This window comes from Podarcis erhardii (genome assembly GCF_964252035.2).
Source record: "Podarcis erhardii genome assembly, chromosome: 5".
Classification (NCBI taxonomy): domain Eukaryota; kingdom Metazoa; phylum Chordata; class Lepidosauria; order Squamata; family Lacertidae; genus Podarcis; species Podarcis erhardii.
Window position 1 is genome coordinate 43,826,348 of NC_138509.1, and position 18,682 is coordinate 43,845,029.

An 18,682-nucleotide genomic window follows, 5' to 3' on the forward strand; every position below is an offset into this window, starting at 1 on the left:
CATGATGGAAACCCATTTGAATAACTTAGAATGGTGTAATACATCTCAGCGCTTCAGGAAAGTAAATAAAGACTGCAAAGCCTTCATTTCACCTCTACGAAAAGCATATTTTGTGTCAAATTGAGGTGAACAGCTATTGAGGTCTCTGTAAAACTCCTGGAAAATACAGATTATGTAACACAATTCATCACAGTCTAGCAGCAGTATTTTTAAAAGTGCCCACTTCCAGCACATCAAAACAGGTTGGAAATGTCTCCTTACATGTGAAAGGTTGCTTGAACATTATGCTTTGCTGATTTGGGGGGTGGGTGGGGTAGAAACAGAGCTACAAGCTTCCTATAAAGAACTACAAATCAAAAATGAGACTGGCCACAAGGATGAAAGAATCACAGCTCCTTTATTCATAGCAAACATGGGAAGAATCTGCCATTTAATTCCAGACAAGGGATATTATCTCTGAGAGAAAAAGCATTCAAAAATCTAAATGAAAAATCTAATGCTTTTTTCATGCTGATTTATTTTTAGATTGGCAAAGTTAAAGAAGATGTAAGCATGACTAGATGGAGTTCAGAAAGGGAATTGCTGTGAAGTGGGAGAGTTCTGTTTCCATGGGAGTTTGATTACAGTAGATTCCCTTGCAGTTTTGCTGCCATGCTGTTGATTCTGCAAGGCGTACTTCGTAGCCAATCCGATGTCATGGACTGGCTGGATTTAGAGGAGTGGTGGGAGGCACCAGCTGGGGAACCCCCAAGGGATGAAGGCTCAGAGCCAGGAGATTGGTAGTGAGATGATGCTGAGTGCTCAGAGGGAAAAGAGGGGGCAGACTGGGCGGAGGAGGTGTTAGAAGCTGAAGAGGTGACAGGGTTTAGTGAGCAGGAAAAGGCTGGGACCAAGAGCAGTCCAGAATCAGCGGCAGGAAAGGAGGGGGACCAGAGGACAGAGATGAGGAAGGCTGATGAAGAAGCTCCTGTTGTAACTAGGTCCTCTCCCCCCTGATCTCCCAGAACCTGCAGAGGTATGAAGATGGTGGAGCAGAGACAGACAAAACATTAGGGTCTCCTATTGCTTTGTGAGGATCCAGGGGAGGAGGAGACTTAGACAGCTGTGGGAAGGTGGGGACCTTAAATCCTTGCAACATCCATCATTGGGACAAGTTCTACTGGGAAGAGTTGCTGTGATCCCTAGGCCTGAGCTGTTTAGTTTCTTTGAATAAAGAGTTAACTTCACTGACAACTTGTGAGTTATTGCTGACCTGCTCCAAACACCCACCCTGACATTCAACCAGTGTCCAGTCATGTATTATTTTATTCTCACCAAACAACAGACTTGAGAACAACTTCTATATATGTGAATTCACATCTAAGAACATTATTGTGCAAGAAAAGGTAAAATAGTGTGTTAATGTTCCTAATTTAAAATAGTTTTTCCTGGGGGGGGGGAGTTACTAAAGGTAATGATAACTGGAGAGGAAGACATATTTGAAATGGAACTGGTTGATAATATGATATATAATGTTATAATTAAAAGAGACTGATGAAATGAATCTTAGAGGGAGAAATAATGAGTCTGTTAAAATTTGATATAGAGAGAGGATCCATTTTTACTTGCACTTTGAGTTTTGAAAGTTTTGAGAAATCGGATGAGGAGTTGGGCCAGTTTATACATGTAAACCAGTTTCTTCTGCATCAGGAATAGGGAACCTGTGGTCTTCCAGGTGTTGTTGGATAGGATTGTAAAATAAATAAATCCCAAACCATCTTCAAAAGCAAATGAGCATCATATCTCAAATGGTATCAAGCCAGCAAGTAAACAATATTTTTTGCTCCCACAGATTTGCAAGAGATTTTTGTTGTCCTCAAAAGATCACCCTCCACAGAGAAGAAAAGAAATCATTTCTTATTCAGGTAAAGACAATTGTTTTCTGTCTGTGGGGATTTTGTTTTTGCTGGAACATTTATTTACTTCTCCTCTTATTAAGTAGTAATAATGAGACAAGCTTTTTGAAGTACAGTCTACCCCCTAATGCTGTGCCTATTGTAATGGCAAGGTGTGAAGCAGATGAGAATTTTGCAGGCAAGACAAAAGCTCTCCAGAGGAAAGGAAATGAAAAAAATGGGGGTGGTGTTGTAATATCAAAAGAAATCTTGGTCATTTCATACTTCTTTGAACATATGTCCAAACAGACACAGAGATATCATCATGATCATAATTTATTATTATATTCAAGTCACTCAAACATTGTACTGACCACACACAGCATGAAAAAATAGTAGAAGGAACATACAGAGAGAGAGAGAGAGAGAGAGAGAGAGAGAGAGAGAGAGAGAACAAACAGTAACAGCTGCTAAGGACAGAGTATATGTAATAATATAGCAGAAATGTTTAAACCTGAGGATTATTTCCTGCTTTTAAAAATAGAAATAATTCAGCAATGACTAATGTCATAAAACATTTGACTGCCTAAAAAGAATCTCTCATTAAAATAACAGGGTTTATATATTTAAAGAAACAAGCTTTTGTTCTAATTCAGGGTACAATCCTGTGGTCCATGCTGATCTCCTTCATCCAAGTCTCCATCTATGGATGGAGAAGGAGGTCTACCCTCAGAAAGGGAGTTCCACTCTTGAACGTTGTCCCATCCCCCCAGCCAGCCTGCGTGGAAAGACTGGGAGGACTTGTCCGAGATAACTGGCTGCATGTGGCAGGGTAGTAAATAGCACTCAATGCCGCCACCGCCACCACCTTCAAGTCAAGGTGCATAAAACCCTGAGCTTAGCCAAGTTGAGGCAGAAAATCTCACAAGTGGCTTTCTACATCTTTGGTACATCTTTATGGCATAAAAAGAACCTAGCCGCCTGAGTCAGGCATCTCATGGTAATGTTGGCCCTGATTACAGTGGAGATCGAGGGAAGCTTTGGTTCAGTCTCATCCAAAGCTCTCCCATTTTCCTTACAAACTCCCAGAACGGGAAGACTAGAACACTTGCCTTGAGGCTGACATATTGATTTTCCTTCTCAATGGAACTAATGAGAAGGAAAATATATATATATATATATATATATGCAGGTTTTGGTGTCCTCGGGTGTCTTCCCGTGTAAAAGTTGGGGTGTCTAGGCGACGTTTCGACGAGGTCTCACTCGTCATCTTCAGGCTGGTGCTTTCGGCTTCTTGTTACTGGAACAGAGCAGGATCTCAGTGTTTGAGTTCCTATAAATACTGTAGAGGGGGTGTGGTGTATAGCCTCCAATGTTCTGGGCAGAGAGGAAGTTCCCAGGCTAGTGTGCCTTTTCTTCTTTTGTTCCTTAATTACTTGAGAGATATCTTGAGTGATTTCTTGAGTGATATCCTGAGTACCACTTAGGTGGGTCATTAGGTGTGGATTAGTTGTTAAAGTCTTTGTGTCTTGACCTCTTGAACTTTGTGAAGAGTTTTCCTGAGAAGATGGCTGTACTGTACTTAGTTGTGCTCTGGCTTGGCTTCGTGTATAGGGGCGAGCTGTGGTTTTGTGGCTTGTGTCAGCCAGATCTGTGTAGGGATTGCAGGGGGGTGCAGCATCCGGAGGTGCCACCATGGATTGGCTACTGGATGGTGTCTGTAATTCATCTGTGGAGAGGGTCTGGGTTTGGGTCTGGTGTGGTTGATTGGTGTTGGCGTTCTGTGTGCCTCTGGATCTGGTGTCAGTTTTTGTGGGGAGGGCTAATTTCCAGATGTCTGGCAAGCGGGATGTGTCGTCACGCTTGTTCATGTTGTGAGGGTGTTTCTCTATCTCGATGGCTTCCATGATTATTCTCTTGTGGTGATGTTCCGTGTTAAAGAGCAATTTGGAATCTGCAAAATTAATTTCGTGTCCTGTTTCTTTCATGTGTTGGAAAAGAGAGGAAGTTTTTTCTTCTTTTTTGACGGCATTCTTGTGTTCTGCGATACGTGCATTTATTCGTCTGTTTGTTTGTCCAATGTACGTGGCTGGGCAGACTTTGCAGGGTATTTCATAGATCCCTTGGTTTTCCAACTGGATTTTATCCTTGGGGTTTCTGAGGATATTGGCTATTTTTTGGTTGGTGCAAAAGGCTGTTTTGATATTGTGTTTATGGAGGATTTTGCTAATTTTATCTGTAGTGCCCTTGATATAAGGAAGGAGGGCCATGCCATTGTTTTCTTCTGTGTCTTGGTTTTTGGGGGGTGTTTCCTTTTGGATTAGCTTCGTAATCCTGTTTTGCTGGTATCCATTGGCAATTAACACGTTTGAGAGATTCTGTAACTCAGTTGTCAAGTGGTCTTTGTCAGCCAGGCGTTTGGTTCTGGAGATGAGAGTCTTGGCTACGGAGTTTATTTGTGCAGGGTGGTGGTGTGATTGTGCATGTAAGTAGCGGTTGGTGTGTGTTTTTTTCCGGTAGATAGTGTGTCCTAGGGAGCCATCAGGTTTTTTGTAGATTAGGACGTCAAGGAAGGGAAGTTGGTTGTTGGCTTCTATTTCCATAGTGAATTGTATTTTGGGGTGTAAGTTGTTGAGATGTGTGAGGAAGCTATCCAGTTTTTCTTTCCCGTGTGGCCAAATTACAAAGGTGTCGTCAACATATCTGAGCCAAAGTTTGGGTTTGTGTTCTGACTTGTCTAAAGCATTGGTTTCAAAGTGTTCCATGTACAGGTTTGCGATGACCGGTGAGAGGGGTGATCCCATAGGTGCTCCTTCTATCTGTTTGTATCTTTGTCCATTGTGGATGAAGTACGTGTTGGTTAGGCAGTGGTTGGTCAGGTCCAAGATGTATTCGGGGGGATTGTATTTGTTTTGAATAGCTGTCAAGGCTTCATTAATGGGCACTTGTGTGAAGAGAGATACAACATCGAAGCTCACAAGTAGGTCATTAGGATGTAGGTTTTGCTTCTTTATTGTTTCTATGAACTGGAAGGAGTTTGGTACGTGTGAAGAGATGGATTCTGCATAGGGCTGAAGTTGCTTGGCGAGAAATTTAGCGAGATTTTGTAGAGGTGAGCCTATGGAGCTGACTATTGGTCTGAGTGGTGTTCCTTCTTTGTGTATCTTGGGGAGGCCGTAGAGTTTGGGGCATCTGGATGATTTTTCTCTGGGGATGATTCTTAGCTGGATTTCTTCACTGATAGGAGAGGCTTTTATTTTGGATTTGGTGGTTTTTTCCAGGTAGGTGGTGGGATCTGTTTTTATAGGTTTGTAGGCAGGATCTTGGAGTAGATTTGATAGTTTTGCTTGGTAGTCCGATGTGTTCATCACCACTGTGGCATTACCTTTGTCTGCTGGGAGAATGATTATGTTGTTGTCTTTCCTCAGGTTGGTGAGTGCTTTCTGTTCTTCTTTGTGTAAATTGCTTCTGGGTGGTTTGCTGGAGCAGAGGATGTTGGTGACTTCAAGTCTGATTTTATTGGCTTCATCTGGGTTGATTTTGGTTAGGCTAGCTTCGACTCCGCATATGATGTTTTCCGTGGGGATGCGTCTCGGGGCGACTGCAAAGTTGAAACCTTTGGAGAGTACTTTGGTTTCAGTTGTGGTGAGGATCCTGTCTGATATGTTATGTACTGTTTGTTTCATGGGTTGCTGTGGAGGGTGGCTGGGCTTCTGGCGTTTCTCTAGTTTGTGGAGTTTGTTGGTGTGTGTGTCTGTCTTATGTGAGGTCTCCGTTTCAGCTCTCCAGACGGCTAGTTGTTTGCATTTGTCCCAGAGTGCAGGGTGGATTTTGTTACAGAGTTTGAGGTGAAGAGTGAGTAGATCTTTGTTGGTTTGGTCTAGTAGGTATCTTTTCTTGTGTAGTTCGTTTCTGATTAGGGATAGTTCAGTTCGTTTCAGGATCCTTTCGGTGGCTGGGGTTTTAGAATGGAATTTAAGTTGGAAGCATGTGGGAATTAAGTTGTTGTCTCGGCAGTTGCGTAGGAACAAGAGATCACATAAGATGGTGGCTCTTCGGACTTCTAGTTTCTCGTAGGTTCTTGTCAGCTGGAAGGTTTCCTCCCCGTAGAGGTAAGATATTTGCTTTCGTAGATTTTCACGGGTACAGGAATGCAGGTTTTGGTGTCCTCGGGTGTCTTCCCGTGTAAAAGTTGGGGTGTCTAGGCGACGTTTCGACGAGGTCTCACTCGTCATCTTCAGGCTGGTGCTTTCCCTACACAGATCTGGCTGACACAAGCCACAAAACCACAGCTCGCCCCTATACACGAAGCCAAGCCAGAGCACAACTAAGTACAGTACAGCCATCTTCTCAGGAAAACTCTTCACAAAGTTCAAGAGGTCAAGACACAAAGACTTTAACAACTAATCCACACCTAATGACCCACCTAAGTGGTACTCAGGATATCACTCAAGAAATCACTCAAGATATCTCTCAAGTAATTAAGGAACAAAAGAAAAAAAAGGCACACTAGCCTGGGAACTTCCTCTCTGCCCAGAACATTGGAGGCTATACACCACACCCCCTCTACAGTATTTATAGGAACTCAAACACTGAGATCCTGCTCTGTTCCAGTAACAAGAAGCCGAAAGCACCAGCCTGAAGATGACGAGTGAGACCTCGTCGAAACGTCGCCTAGACACCCCAACTTTTACACGGGAAGACACCCGAGGACACCAAAACCTGCATTCCTGTACCCGTGAAAATCTACGAAAGCATATATATATATATATATATATGGGAGAAAAAGAGCCACCCCCACCTTCTGCACTGCTGGTAAAGTTGGTCTGTTGCTTGTCACTCTTATTCTTCTTTTCTATCCTGATTCACTGTTACAGATTATGAAAAATCTTAATAAATTACTGATAAAGAGATGCTCCTGCACCGCATAATGCGACATTTTGTTGCAGGTCCTGTACATCCACTGCCAAATATTAAATAGAGTAACAAAAAACACTTTCTCTAAAATCGGCTGTCATTTGTTTTATAGTAAATCAGTAATCTTGAGCTGGTTCAGAATACTATAAAGTTATGGGAATTTATGAAAAAGTCCCCCCCCCTATAATTTTATATACTGTTAATACTTTTATAAACTATTAATAGCAAAAATAATACTGACTTGTATTTCAGGTTTGTTGTAGTAAATAAGATAATAAAGGTAAAACACTTTCAGCTCAGCAAGAAGCAAGTGGTATACAAATGCTTTTATTCTAAATAGGTTTTGGATTAGTATTAGAAGGAAGGCTGTTTCTTTATTCTTTTGCCCTGTATTATATAGAGCTAAAAATGAATATGTCTTATTGTAAATAAGAACACTGGGGAGTATTGTTATTAAGTAACACATTTTTGTGTTTTTATACTGCAAATCACCCTGTGATCTTCAGCTAAAGAGCAGTATAGAAATTTAATTATTATATTTTTAATTTTTTTAAAAAATCATTTTGAATTTGCACTCAGGCTATTTAAATTCACGAGCTGCCCAGCTATGCCCAGCTTGTTCAGATTGGAGCAGAAGTCTTCTGAACTTACATACCCTCTTTTAAAAAGTCCCACCCACCCCCACTGCATTAGGTTAAATCTTGAAATTAGAGCCATACAATTAATAATTTTAGGTGATGATGTCAGTATAAATTATTCACAAATCAAGATTGTGTCTTTAATGAGATTCTGCTGAAGGTCTGTGTGCCAAACTGTCTTATGTGTAGCCATGTGTTGCTTTTAAGTTAATGAAATCTCTCAGTTCAAAGACTCATGTAATAATAAATTTGGAATAAACATAGCAGCAGGAGGACAGGAAGGTGTGCTGGATATACAGAGGCTGCCTCAGTTCTGTCCTCTGGTTCTTAAAGTTAACAGAGCGTGGTCTGCTTTGGAGAACTATCTTCCCCCCTTTGTGTGCAAGGCACAGTCGTTTTGAGATGCCTGGACTTCAGTAAGCGGTCATTTGTCTACCTACAGAAGGAACACGGCCTGAATTTCATAGGTAGGGGTAGATGAATCTGTCAATTTCAGTTTCTCTCAGTTTCTTATTTTTCTAGTCTTAAGTTCAATTCTACATATTTCTGCAATGGCTTGGGTTTCTTTTTAAATCCCTGTGAGAATTCGTGGGCTTTTTCGTGTGAATTTCTCCTAATATACACATTTGGGTATGCAATTTTCTCTAATGCAATGCTTTTTGTAGGCAATTTTAAATAATATATGCATTTTAACTAAGCATTTTAAGTAACACGTGTATTTATATGCACATTTTCCCCCAATATATGCATTGTTCTACACATTATTTGGTTGGACAAATGCATCACAAAATTCGTGGAACTATGAATTCTGAAGGGCAGCTAGTGTTTCAGTTCATGGAAGTATGAATTTGTTCTGGGAAGTATGAATTAGGTAGGGTTGTTTTAAAATTTGAACCAAATTGAATTAATGATGCTATTGCATAACATGTTTGCATAAAGGCTTTATTTTGTGGCTGCTGTATATTGGAATTCACCCATAGTCTTTATTAGCTAAGAACTGCTATAGGCTAAAAATGATCATAATGACTCATTACCTGTTCTGTGTGGCAAGTCAATGACACACTGTGTGGACCAGTTGCTGTAAAGCAGAGCATTCCTGTGTGTAGGTGGAAACAGTGGTGGAAACTGCATGGCAGCTAGTATACATGGCAGGCTACTGTACATGGGTAACTTACTGAACAGAGCAGTTGTAACATGAATGTAGTTTTAAGGAGTCTCCATGTGAAAGCATTTTTGTATGAAGGTGATCCTATGCTGCTGTTCTACAGAGTAATTATTTGGGAGTAAGTCCCATTGGCAGGGTTGCTGTATTCCAAACAGTGAAAAGTTGTTGAGCTTTTTTGGCAAAATTGCAAAAAAAAAAAAACCACCCAAAAAACCCCCTCAACATTTTTGAGTCACTGCAGACATTGGCTGCCATACGTCCTACCCATTAGAGTCAATGGTGTCATAACCTTCTTTATCTTTTTGCTGATAGAGACAAACATAGCTACTATTCTAGAATTTGTTCAAAAACAATCCCTGGTCTGGGACTGTAATAAATTCTATTATTATTATTATTTGTTCAAAAAATTAAATCCTAGTTATTCATGTTTCTAATATAATTCCTACAAATGTGACAAATGTATAATAAAAATTAATGCTAAGGTAGGAGCTAGCAATGGGTTGTGTAAATGCAGGTATGTTGAAAGATATGCAGAAGGCTCTGTTGTTTCTGAATACCTGCTGTAGCAATTAGGTCTACACACTCAAATATAAAAAAGCAAAACCCTGGTTTTCTTAGGAAGCACTGGTGAGCACATCACTCTATCAGTTATTTTTGTGCAGTCTTTCAGTAAGACTTCTGTTACTCTGCTGCCAGGCAAGCCTGACATTAATTCCAAACATGGCTTTGACATTGCTGAACTCCTGAAATATTCCAGTTCCAGAAAAACCCAGAGTCTGCAATAGTCCAACTTTTGAAAGAACTGCGTGTTTTTGTGCTGCTTTCCATTTGCTAAATCCCCAAAGACAAAGGCCTGCGCAGTGCTCAGAATAGTGGATATAATTTCTGGCCTACTTTTCGTAATTATATAATGTATTGCACAGATTGAGTTAACATCTTGAGGAATGCAGCTTCCCATGAACAGGCACACAGAGTTCAGCTTCCTTTAGGAAGCTTCACTTGCACATACGTTACATGTGCAGAATGAAAGGCAAGGCATTATACAGCTGATTGGTCCGAGAATCCTTATGCTGAAGTAATGACTCATTTTATAATCCACATCATTTTGTTCCCCAGATCAGAGTGAGGTATAGCTGCATTTAGATCTGGCAATCTACCAGGTAAAAGAGCTTTATGCCATTCATTTCTGAAAGCAGTAATGGGAATTACTTCTATTACAATTCCGTTTATGTCAATGAATAATAATAACTTGCTCTATTAAGCACAGGAAGTAAATTTTGACTCAAGTTAGAATGGGTGGTCAGCCCCCTCCTATAGTAAAGGCAGAACTAGGGGAGTACGACTCATTCAGTCACACTGGGTGCAGAGCTTCTGGGGCACTGCGGCAGGCACCACAAAAGACCAATAGAAGGTGAGAAACGGGGGGGGGGGGGGAGGATGCGAGAATTTGGCATCACACAGGGTGCCACTCAAATCTGAGGTGCCATGTCTACCACTGCTTGTAGGGCTGGTATGGACACCCTTTCACCCTCCAGATGTAGCTGAAGTATAACTCCCACCACCCTTGGCCATTGGCCATGTTTGCTACGGCTGATGGGATTTGTAGTTCAGCAATATTTGGAGGGCCAAAGATTGCCACCACCACCACCCCACACATGCTGTAGGGTGTTGGAAAGCTTGTTTGAATAATCCATATTAGTTTCCTTAAATAAGTTTCACTAGAAAAGGCCAACAAAGTGATGAGGTAAGTGGCCCCTCTTCTACCTCTTGTGTATCCCACGTACAGAGGAGTATGTTGAAAGGACAATGACCCTTGGGCATCTGTTGCAAAACGTAATCTTTTTCACACATAAGAGTGCACCATTCTCCCCCCACCTATAAGCATTCCGCTGGTGGTTCTTGAAAACGGGAATTTTATGGGATATAAGTATAGCCAATGTGGTATAGCCAATATTTAATTATTTGACTACAACTTCCACCAATCCCAACTATTTGACATGTTGACTGTGGCTGAGGGAAGTTGTGCCTACAACCTCTAGACGGCACTACATTGCCTACTCCTTTGCTAATACAAAATGGTTAGATAACTGGGACAGAACCACCTCTGATCTGGACAAGACCACATCATCCAAAGGCCACAAGGAAATAGCAGGCCTTATCTTCAGGTGGCAATGAGTCCCCTTGTTGATGCTATGGTGAAACTAGTGTCACCGCCAGAGTTTTTTAAATCCAATATTTCAGTCTGAAATATCACATCCAAGTCTACATTACAGTGGTACCTTGGGTTAAGTACTTAATTCGTTCCGGAGGTCCGTTCTTAACCTGAAACTGTTCTTAACCTGAAGCACCACTTTAGCTAATTGGGCCTCTTGCTGCCGCCGGAGCATGATTTCTGTTCTCATCCTGAAGCAAAGTTCTTAACCCGAAGTACTATTTCTGGGTTAGCAGAGTCTGTAACCTGAAGCGTATGTAACCTGAAGCGTATGTAACCTGAAGCATATGTAACCCGAGGTACCACTGTACCATTTTTAATATGTTTACATGACTTGGGATGAACAGGAAGGAATGGGAGCAAGTCTGCCGTATGTTATCAATCTCCTTTTAAAAACATATTCAGTGTGAGCTGAGCAACGGATAAGGTTGTTCTCTCTATATGCAGGCACAGAATTGTTGTTTTAAAAGTACGTTTGACATTTTGTTCACCAGTGTGCTCTTCTTGCATGAAAAACCAGAGCCCTCTTTGCAAGAGACAGAAGCCAAAGTGGCAGGAAACAACATTCTTGAATGCTGCTCCTTGAAGCAGAAAACGGTTAAGCAGCAACCATTATGACTGAATCAAGAAGTGGCACCCCTCACCTGAAGCCTGAGGTGTGGTATCAGAATCTTCCCATCTTCTCCTCTTCAGGGCATTCACATGGCTATAGTCACCATTTTGACAAAGGTAATCTCACAGCGGCTTCACTGTACAAACATCACCTAAAAGATGGTCATGTGAATTTGTAAGTGCCAATCAAGTGGTATGTTTAGGATTAGGGTCTTAATCTCTCCAAGTCTCAATTTACCCTTTTGTAAATTTCAAGGAGATCCTTGTCTTAGTTCCTCCAGAGTATTGTAAGGTTTAATTAAAGGGTGTAGGTGACTGAGCATATTGGAAGACAATTATTACTGAGCTGTACAGAACTGTTCTTTTTACCTTTATATAAAAAAGGAAATTCTCTGACTCATTTCCCCATAGGCTGAACAAGTGCGTTTAAAATGTGTGCGTGTGTGATTTCTTAGAACAGCCCCCACCCCTCCAACTTTCAAAGATTAAGCTTCAGAAGTGGCTGATTCATTTTTTACAAACAGTTTGGAGAGACTAAGAGAATGAATTATTGTACACAAGTCATTAAAAAGTCTCCTGTTATTTACAGCTTGATTGCTTGTTTTAATGAAATGTTAATAATAGTGCGCTGCTTGGAAAGAGTTTCTGATGAGCTAATGGTGTGTATTTCTGGGACTCGTACGCCAAAATGATCATTTTGTGAGTGATTATTCCAAAACAAGCATCACCCCATAAGAGGTTCATGTGATACAAACCAACGGCGTCAAAATACTGCTTTGTTGCTTCTGCTGAAAATACAACCCTAACCCCCGGAAAATGCAATCCAGTGGTTCATGGGACAGCATCCCAAAGGCCATAATAAGTGTTTGATCTCCTTCTGTGAAGATGGAAAGAGAGAGAGAGAGATCCAACAATGGATGCCTCCTCCCTGTTGCTGCAGAGACCTCCACGGTGCTTTTCCTACCACTGATGGAGATCTGATACTGGTAAGGGCCAAAAAGGGATGTGTTGGGGGCAGATTGAGGGAAGGCTTCCCAGTCCCTCCTAAACAAAACTTGAAAAGGACAGAGGAGTCCATGAGCGCTGCTCTGCCCTTACTGTTGTGCCCTGCTAAAGTTAGTGGGAGAAATCCCAAATGGAGAGTGGGACAGTGACTCCATGGAATTTGCTTTCCTCTGCACACAGTCTAGAAAATGTTGCCTGCAGAAGCTTAAGAAACATGTAGAAACTGCATAATCAGTGTTAAATCTGATATTAGGAATTTCAAAGAATTCAGAATACCTTAACAATATTCATTTATTTATCGTATTTTTTAAAATGAATTTTTGAGGTAATTATTTTCTCCCAAAGCTTGAGACTGGTGACAATGTAGGAGAGAAGGATGCCACATGGAGGCACAGTAAGATAAAATAATTGGATGTTAGGAGCTTTGAAAACCTTAATGTGAGCCAGGTTTTACACTCTGCTCCAAACCATGTGCAATAAGGAGGAGGGGTTTTCTTTCTTTTTCTATATGACAGATTTTTTAAAAAACAGATCTGCAGTTAAGGATGGATGAATTTGTCAATTTCAGTTTCACCGAGTTTTGTCAATACTTTGCAAACTTTTATTTTTTAAAAAAGTTTGCATGAAAATTCATATACATTTTCCCGTGCAGTTTTCTTCCTGCATACATTTTTGCAAGCAATTTCCCTTAATATAATGCTTTTTAATATGTTCTTTTAACTAATATACATGTTTTTGTGCACACTTTCCCCTAGTATATAAGAGTGCGTGTGAAAGAGCATGCGTGCATACAGTTTTTGGTTGGAAAATAGCATCAAGTGCAAATTTCAGTGGAGAGCTACATTTCTGGTTGTATATTGGTTCAGAAAGCACAAATTAATTAAGTTCACATTTAAACATGAGCAGAACAAATTCATCCACCATCCCTACCTGCAGCCATAGCTGCTTCTTCAGCTGCCTCTTGCTGCTTGTCAGATAGATGGCTGTAGTCTTGAAAAACATGCATTTGAATTAGCAGATGAATTATAGGCAGTTCCCAGAGGCATTCCAATATTGATGAATTCAATTTACCTCTTAACGCAGCTCTGAAAGCAAGGCAATGTTTATTTCTCTGACCAAATACTAAATGAATCCTAAATTCACACGGGCTAGTGGGATATTCTGAAAGCAGTAAGGCTTCAAGAAACACAAAGATTAAGAGTACAGCAATGTTTATGCCTAGAGGGGTGAGTGTAGAGTCAAAGGGTTTACAGTGCAATCATATGCGTGTAAAGGTAAGGTAAAAAGGTAAAGGTAAAGGACCCCTGGACAGTTAAGTCCATCGATAGAAAAGACTTTTGTTTCATAGGGCTTACTCCCAGGTAGGCGTGTGTAGGATTGCCACATTATTTATAGCTATTTTGAAAAAAGTAAACTACCATTCCAGTCAACGTGGTGTGTGATAAAACGTTTTCCAAGTCAACACTCCAGCTCCTTTTTTTTTTTTTTTTTTTTGCACCATATGAGATAAATTTGAAAGGAGCAGCCAGGGCTAGTTCAGCTCAGCTGTGTATTGCTACCTTAAAACAACAACAACAACCTGGCACTTTCTCCTGAACATTTAGCAACAGTGGGACAGGCAGAAATTCAACAACTGGGCTAGCCTCTCTGATATTAGATCAGGTTCACAGTGAAATCAACAAAACTGGAGCAGATAGAGAGTGCAAAGGGCTAAGAGGATATTGTTTGTGAACCCTCAAGGCTCTTCTTCAGTTGGCTTGGCTATTTACTACAGGGTTTTTTCCAGGGAAGGGGGATTAGGGATCCTGGAAATCATTTCCTGAGCCAATCCATGGACTTGGGAAATGGTTATCCCACTTCCAGCCCATTTGTTATCCTGCTCTGCTCACCCCTCAAGCACACCCCCCTCTTTCTTACATCTTCCCCTTCTCTCCACTGCTCTTGTCATGCAGGTTCTTCCAGGGGCTTGTGCAATGAGGTGCCCCATTTTACCTAAAAGACCAGCCACCACTGGCAGGAGGAAAATCTCCTTCCTGCACCACCTTCAAGGATGGGAGGAAAGCAGGGAAGTGTGTTTACAAGTTGGTGGTGAGGGGACAGCTTTTGGGTTTGGGGAAAATATAAGCAAGGAAAGCAGCTGTAAATTTCTTCTCCTTGAGATTTTCATCTGAGTGGTAGACAAATGTTGGCTTGCAAACTTCTCCTCTTGGTTTTGGGAGGGGCTTTATGAGCTCGGGGCAGTTTCTGAACCAAAGCCTGCCCATACTTAGCTGGCATTTCTACCTCCAGGTATTATTATACAACAGGCTAGTTTGGCAGCTTCCTGGGGCGCTGATATACAGTGAGTCAAGGTTACAACAGGGCTCCTGTTCAGGCTGCTGTTGAATCAACTGGCTTCCTTAATTGCTTCTACGCGGCGGCTATAGCAGCAGCCTGAAGCACTCGCATTGCTCCAGATATGTTTATTGATCCTGGTGATTCAGAGGTTTCACTTCCAGGCACAAGTCAGCACATTTAACAGCTCGGCACAGCAGTTCAAGGATCAATCAGCATTTCTTCCTTCTGATCCATTTTAATTGTGATATCAAAGATGGAGTAATCCTTACTTAAGGTTAAGAAGGAGATTTAAAGCCGAGATAAAGTGATATGATAAAAGAAAGAGGTACTTTGGCATGCAGATCTGAGGGGGGAAATGAAATCTGCTAATCCCATGAATTGACCTGATATTAAGCAGCCAGCATAATGCTGGGATCAGTCTAAGCACTTATGCCAGCAAGCAATTCAATAAATAAAAGTAACTTGCCCTTCTCACTGCTCTCACCTGGCTGCATTGGAAAACAAGAAGGCAAACTGCCTGTGCAGGACAGTGGAACTTAAGGGACGTGATTAGATTCAGCTTCACAGTCTTTGTACTCAAATGCTGGCAGTGACCCAACATGCTGCTACTTCTGGCACAGGGTAGTCTGGATATGATCTAAATCTGGGTATGTTTTGATCTGAAATCCTCAGATTGCTCTACTGCTCTAACATCTCAATGATACAGCCTGAAAGCGTGATTCATGCTAGCAACATTCCACAATACTTTGTGCTACCCAAATCCTCTGCTTGTGCAGCTTCTTCTGCAATTTTCCCCAGGACATTTGAGCATCATTGCCATGTCCACATGGCTCTATTGACTTTTGCAGTCAGAATGCTTTGAGTACCTGAACATGAGTACAAAAAAGCATTGCAAGGGATGCCCTTACTGGAATACAACACCCCGAGTTCTGCCTAGTTTCAATGGAAGGATGTTGAAATTAGAATATCTGAAAAGCCCAAATGCTCTTCTTACATACCACTTTATTCTTAGGCTACAAGGGTCCTGGTCACCACTCCTGAGACTGAATGGTACAGTCATATCAAAGACAGAGCTCTCTAGGCTTGGCACTAACATAGGTTTCCAACACCAGACCTCATCTCTGGAATGTGACATCATAACAGAGTAGCTAGCAGAGCAAGTGGAGAATACCCCCTCTCCTTCCAGCTTAGTAGCATGCTCCCATACCCAATGAGGAGTCAGGGGTTCCAGGTCAAAAGGAGTGGCTTGCATGATTATTTGGGGGTGAGGTTGTTGGGCTGAGACCGTCAGCCCCCAGTGCTTCTCTTTAACATCCTTTATGCAGATGCCTGAGCCAAGAACCCACTACGATCCGGCAGCCAAAGGTTTGCTATGGTCCTTTTTAAGGTGGTTATTACAGGCTCCAATCTCACATTCTTTCATTAGGGCTCCTTCCCCTTTTCCTTCAGATCCCTTGTATTTAAACACTTCCCTGGCATCTCCCCCCTCTCCTTTTTGAAGTTCTAATTGCTCAGGGCCATACTCCCTTATGACAAGGACCCTCTTCTTCTCCAGCTCTTGCTTCTGGATCCTATCAGGGGAGACTGCAGTAGCAACCCAGGGAGTAGCTTCCCTTCCCTCATGCTGCCCTCTGGGTCATTTACCCATTGGCTTCTCTTTTCCCCATTCTCTTTTACAATCTCACTTGCTATACATACAGCAGGTTTCTCCTTACCCAAATACGCAGAAAGGGTTTCCGTGTTCTGCGACATCTGACTGCAGTGCAAAAACTCCCCTTCCACTGCCATAAAGCAGTACAGCAGCACTACATTACCCTTGCACAGATTGAGGTTCATTTTAGTTGGCTTTTTGTTTGTTTGCAAGAAAGCTTGCCAGTAGATACTATGAATCCCTCTGAACAAACTCAACAGCAAGGGCCCAATCCTTTTCCAATGGCTTCTTCTCTGTTTGTTTTATATGTGTGGAACCTGGCCATTTAAACATTTTATGCCATAAACAAGTCATTTTGCACCTGTGTACAGAATATAAAGCGTAGCTCAGACCTGAGGGAGATGAGTCTTTGCCTAATGTGGAACTCTCAAAGAGAAACCCAAATATAGTTTTTCAGCAGCCTCGTTTTGCAAGGCTTTTATGTGAAGGTTCCTGCCATTGGACCAAAGAGGTTTCATGCTTGTTCAACCCTGTTATCCCATGGATACTATATCCCTTTTCTGCAGAAACAACTGTATTTGAAGTATGCCTGCATATTTCCTTAAAGAAAGAAAGAAATCGAACTCATCTGGACTAGCAGTTGCTTAGCTACAGAGGCCAGGCAATACTATCTGACAGTGTTTTGTAAATTATCACGAAAAACAAAAATTCACAAGTAAATTGGGTACTTAAGGAAAACCCCTAACCTTCCTATATTACCATACATTTCAAGCCAGCCCTCCTTATGGAGCTGTGGGAAGTGCAGGTAGAAAGTAGGGCAGAGAAGTGTGACAGAATTGAAGGCAAGAATTAAGACGGGCTTGACACAAAGGCAAGGGAGACAAAATGCCGATTCAATGAGAAGGAAACATGCAGCAGGTGTTTGGACAGCAGACAGGCAATATTAGGTGATCTTGTGTCAACCCAACAGTGAAATGAGGTCGTGCTGCACACAGCCGCTATCTGACAGAGGAGGTCAGGAGACAAGAAAGATAAAGGTGTGCAGAAAAAACAAAGGCGGGGGCACAATGGGAAGGGGTTGACTGGCACAACTGAAGTGATGGATGAAAGTGAGCGAATAGAAAAAGAGATAGAGGGAAGAGGGGAGAGGCGGGTGTGGGAGAGGAAAGGCATTCATTTTGTTTCTCCCAAAAACGATTTTCTCCCCGGGAAAGATGATCTCCAAATCTGAGTGCTCTGAAATGCTTTTTGAATGGAGGTGAGATCCTAACCCTGACGTGAGGAATGTCAGGATCATTGCATTTATGAAAATCAAAGCACAAGCATCAGCTTGAGGGGCCCAGCCAGTCCTGACATGGAAAGATGTAGGCAAGGCAGGGCATGACAGAAACATTTTCCCTTCATGGCTTAGGAAAGGTCAGATTCAGATCTACTAAGACAGACAGAAAAGCTTATCAGCCAATTAGAGATTGTTGTTGTTGTTTTACTTCATAGAGAATAGCACTTTGAACCAATTACTTGATTTATGATTAAAATGATGTGATATCTCACCGCACCGAGAAACTCACGTTATTAAAAGCAGTGGCTTGATTAATAGATGCATGTATGTTTTAACTGTGTTTTCAGCTGGTGCAGGAAAAAAATTGCCATACAGCTTTTTCCTAACTATTCCTCAGTTCAGTGTGATGTCAGGGATGGATTTAGGGTTGTATAAGCAGTGTGCATGCCCTGGGTGCTGAGCCATAGGGCAAAGCCTGGTAAGCAAGGCGCCTGGCTTTGGGAAGGAGGTGTCAGGCTCCGACACGCCCCTGGAGTCCTCCTGCCTCCTCCCCAAAGCCTAGTTTGCATTTTCTCAGCTTTGGGGAGGAGGTAAGAGGGCTCTAGAACCCTGTCGGAGCCCTCACACCTCCTACCTAAAGCTGGGCACCTCCTTACCCAACTTTAGGAAGGCAATGCAAGCTCTGGGGGAGGCATCAAATTTTAGCCCTGCACAGAGGGCGCCATAGTACCCAAGTTCGCCACTGGTGAAGTGACTTGTCCCACAAGCAGACCATGAATGCAATAGCACTCTTCCATTTGCGATCCCCATGCTAGCAGTTGGTGGGGTCGCACAAGCAGGGCAGCACTGCTCACCTGCCTTCTGAGCACCAAGCATCACTGCCAGTTCCTGATACAGGGTGGTGCTGTGTACTAGTGAAGTTAATCCAATGCTTTGGTTGCTGTACACACCCCATGTCTTGCTTGCCATGCCTCACCCCACCCCCTCTCAAA

At 42.1% G+C, this 18,682-nt stretch overlaps 1 protein-coding gene across 1 annotated transcript in view; it reads left to right on the forward strand.

Moving 5' to 3' along the window:
• LOC309342574 ((E2-independent) E3 ubiquitin-conjugating enzyme FATS) overlaps positions 1-18,682 on the forward strand; it is a 147,901-nt gene that overhangs the window by 6,482 nt on the left and 122,737 nt on the right. The window contains exon 2 of the mRNA XM_081863202.1: positions 1,832-1,904. Within this exon, the coding sequence (XP_081719328.1) occupies positions 1,832-1,904 (73 nt within the window). The remainder of the gene's footprint in view (positions 1-1,831; positions 1,905-18,682) is intronic.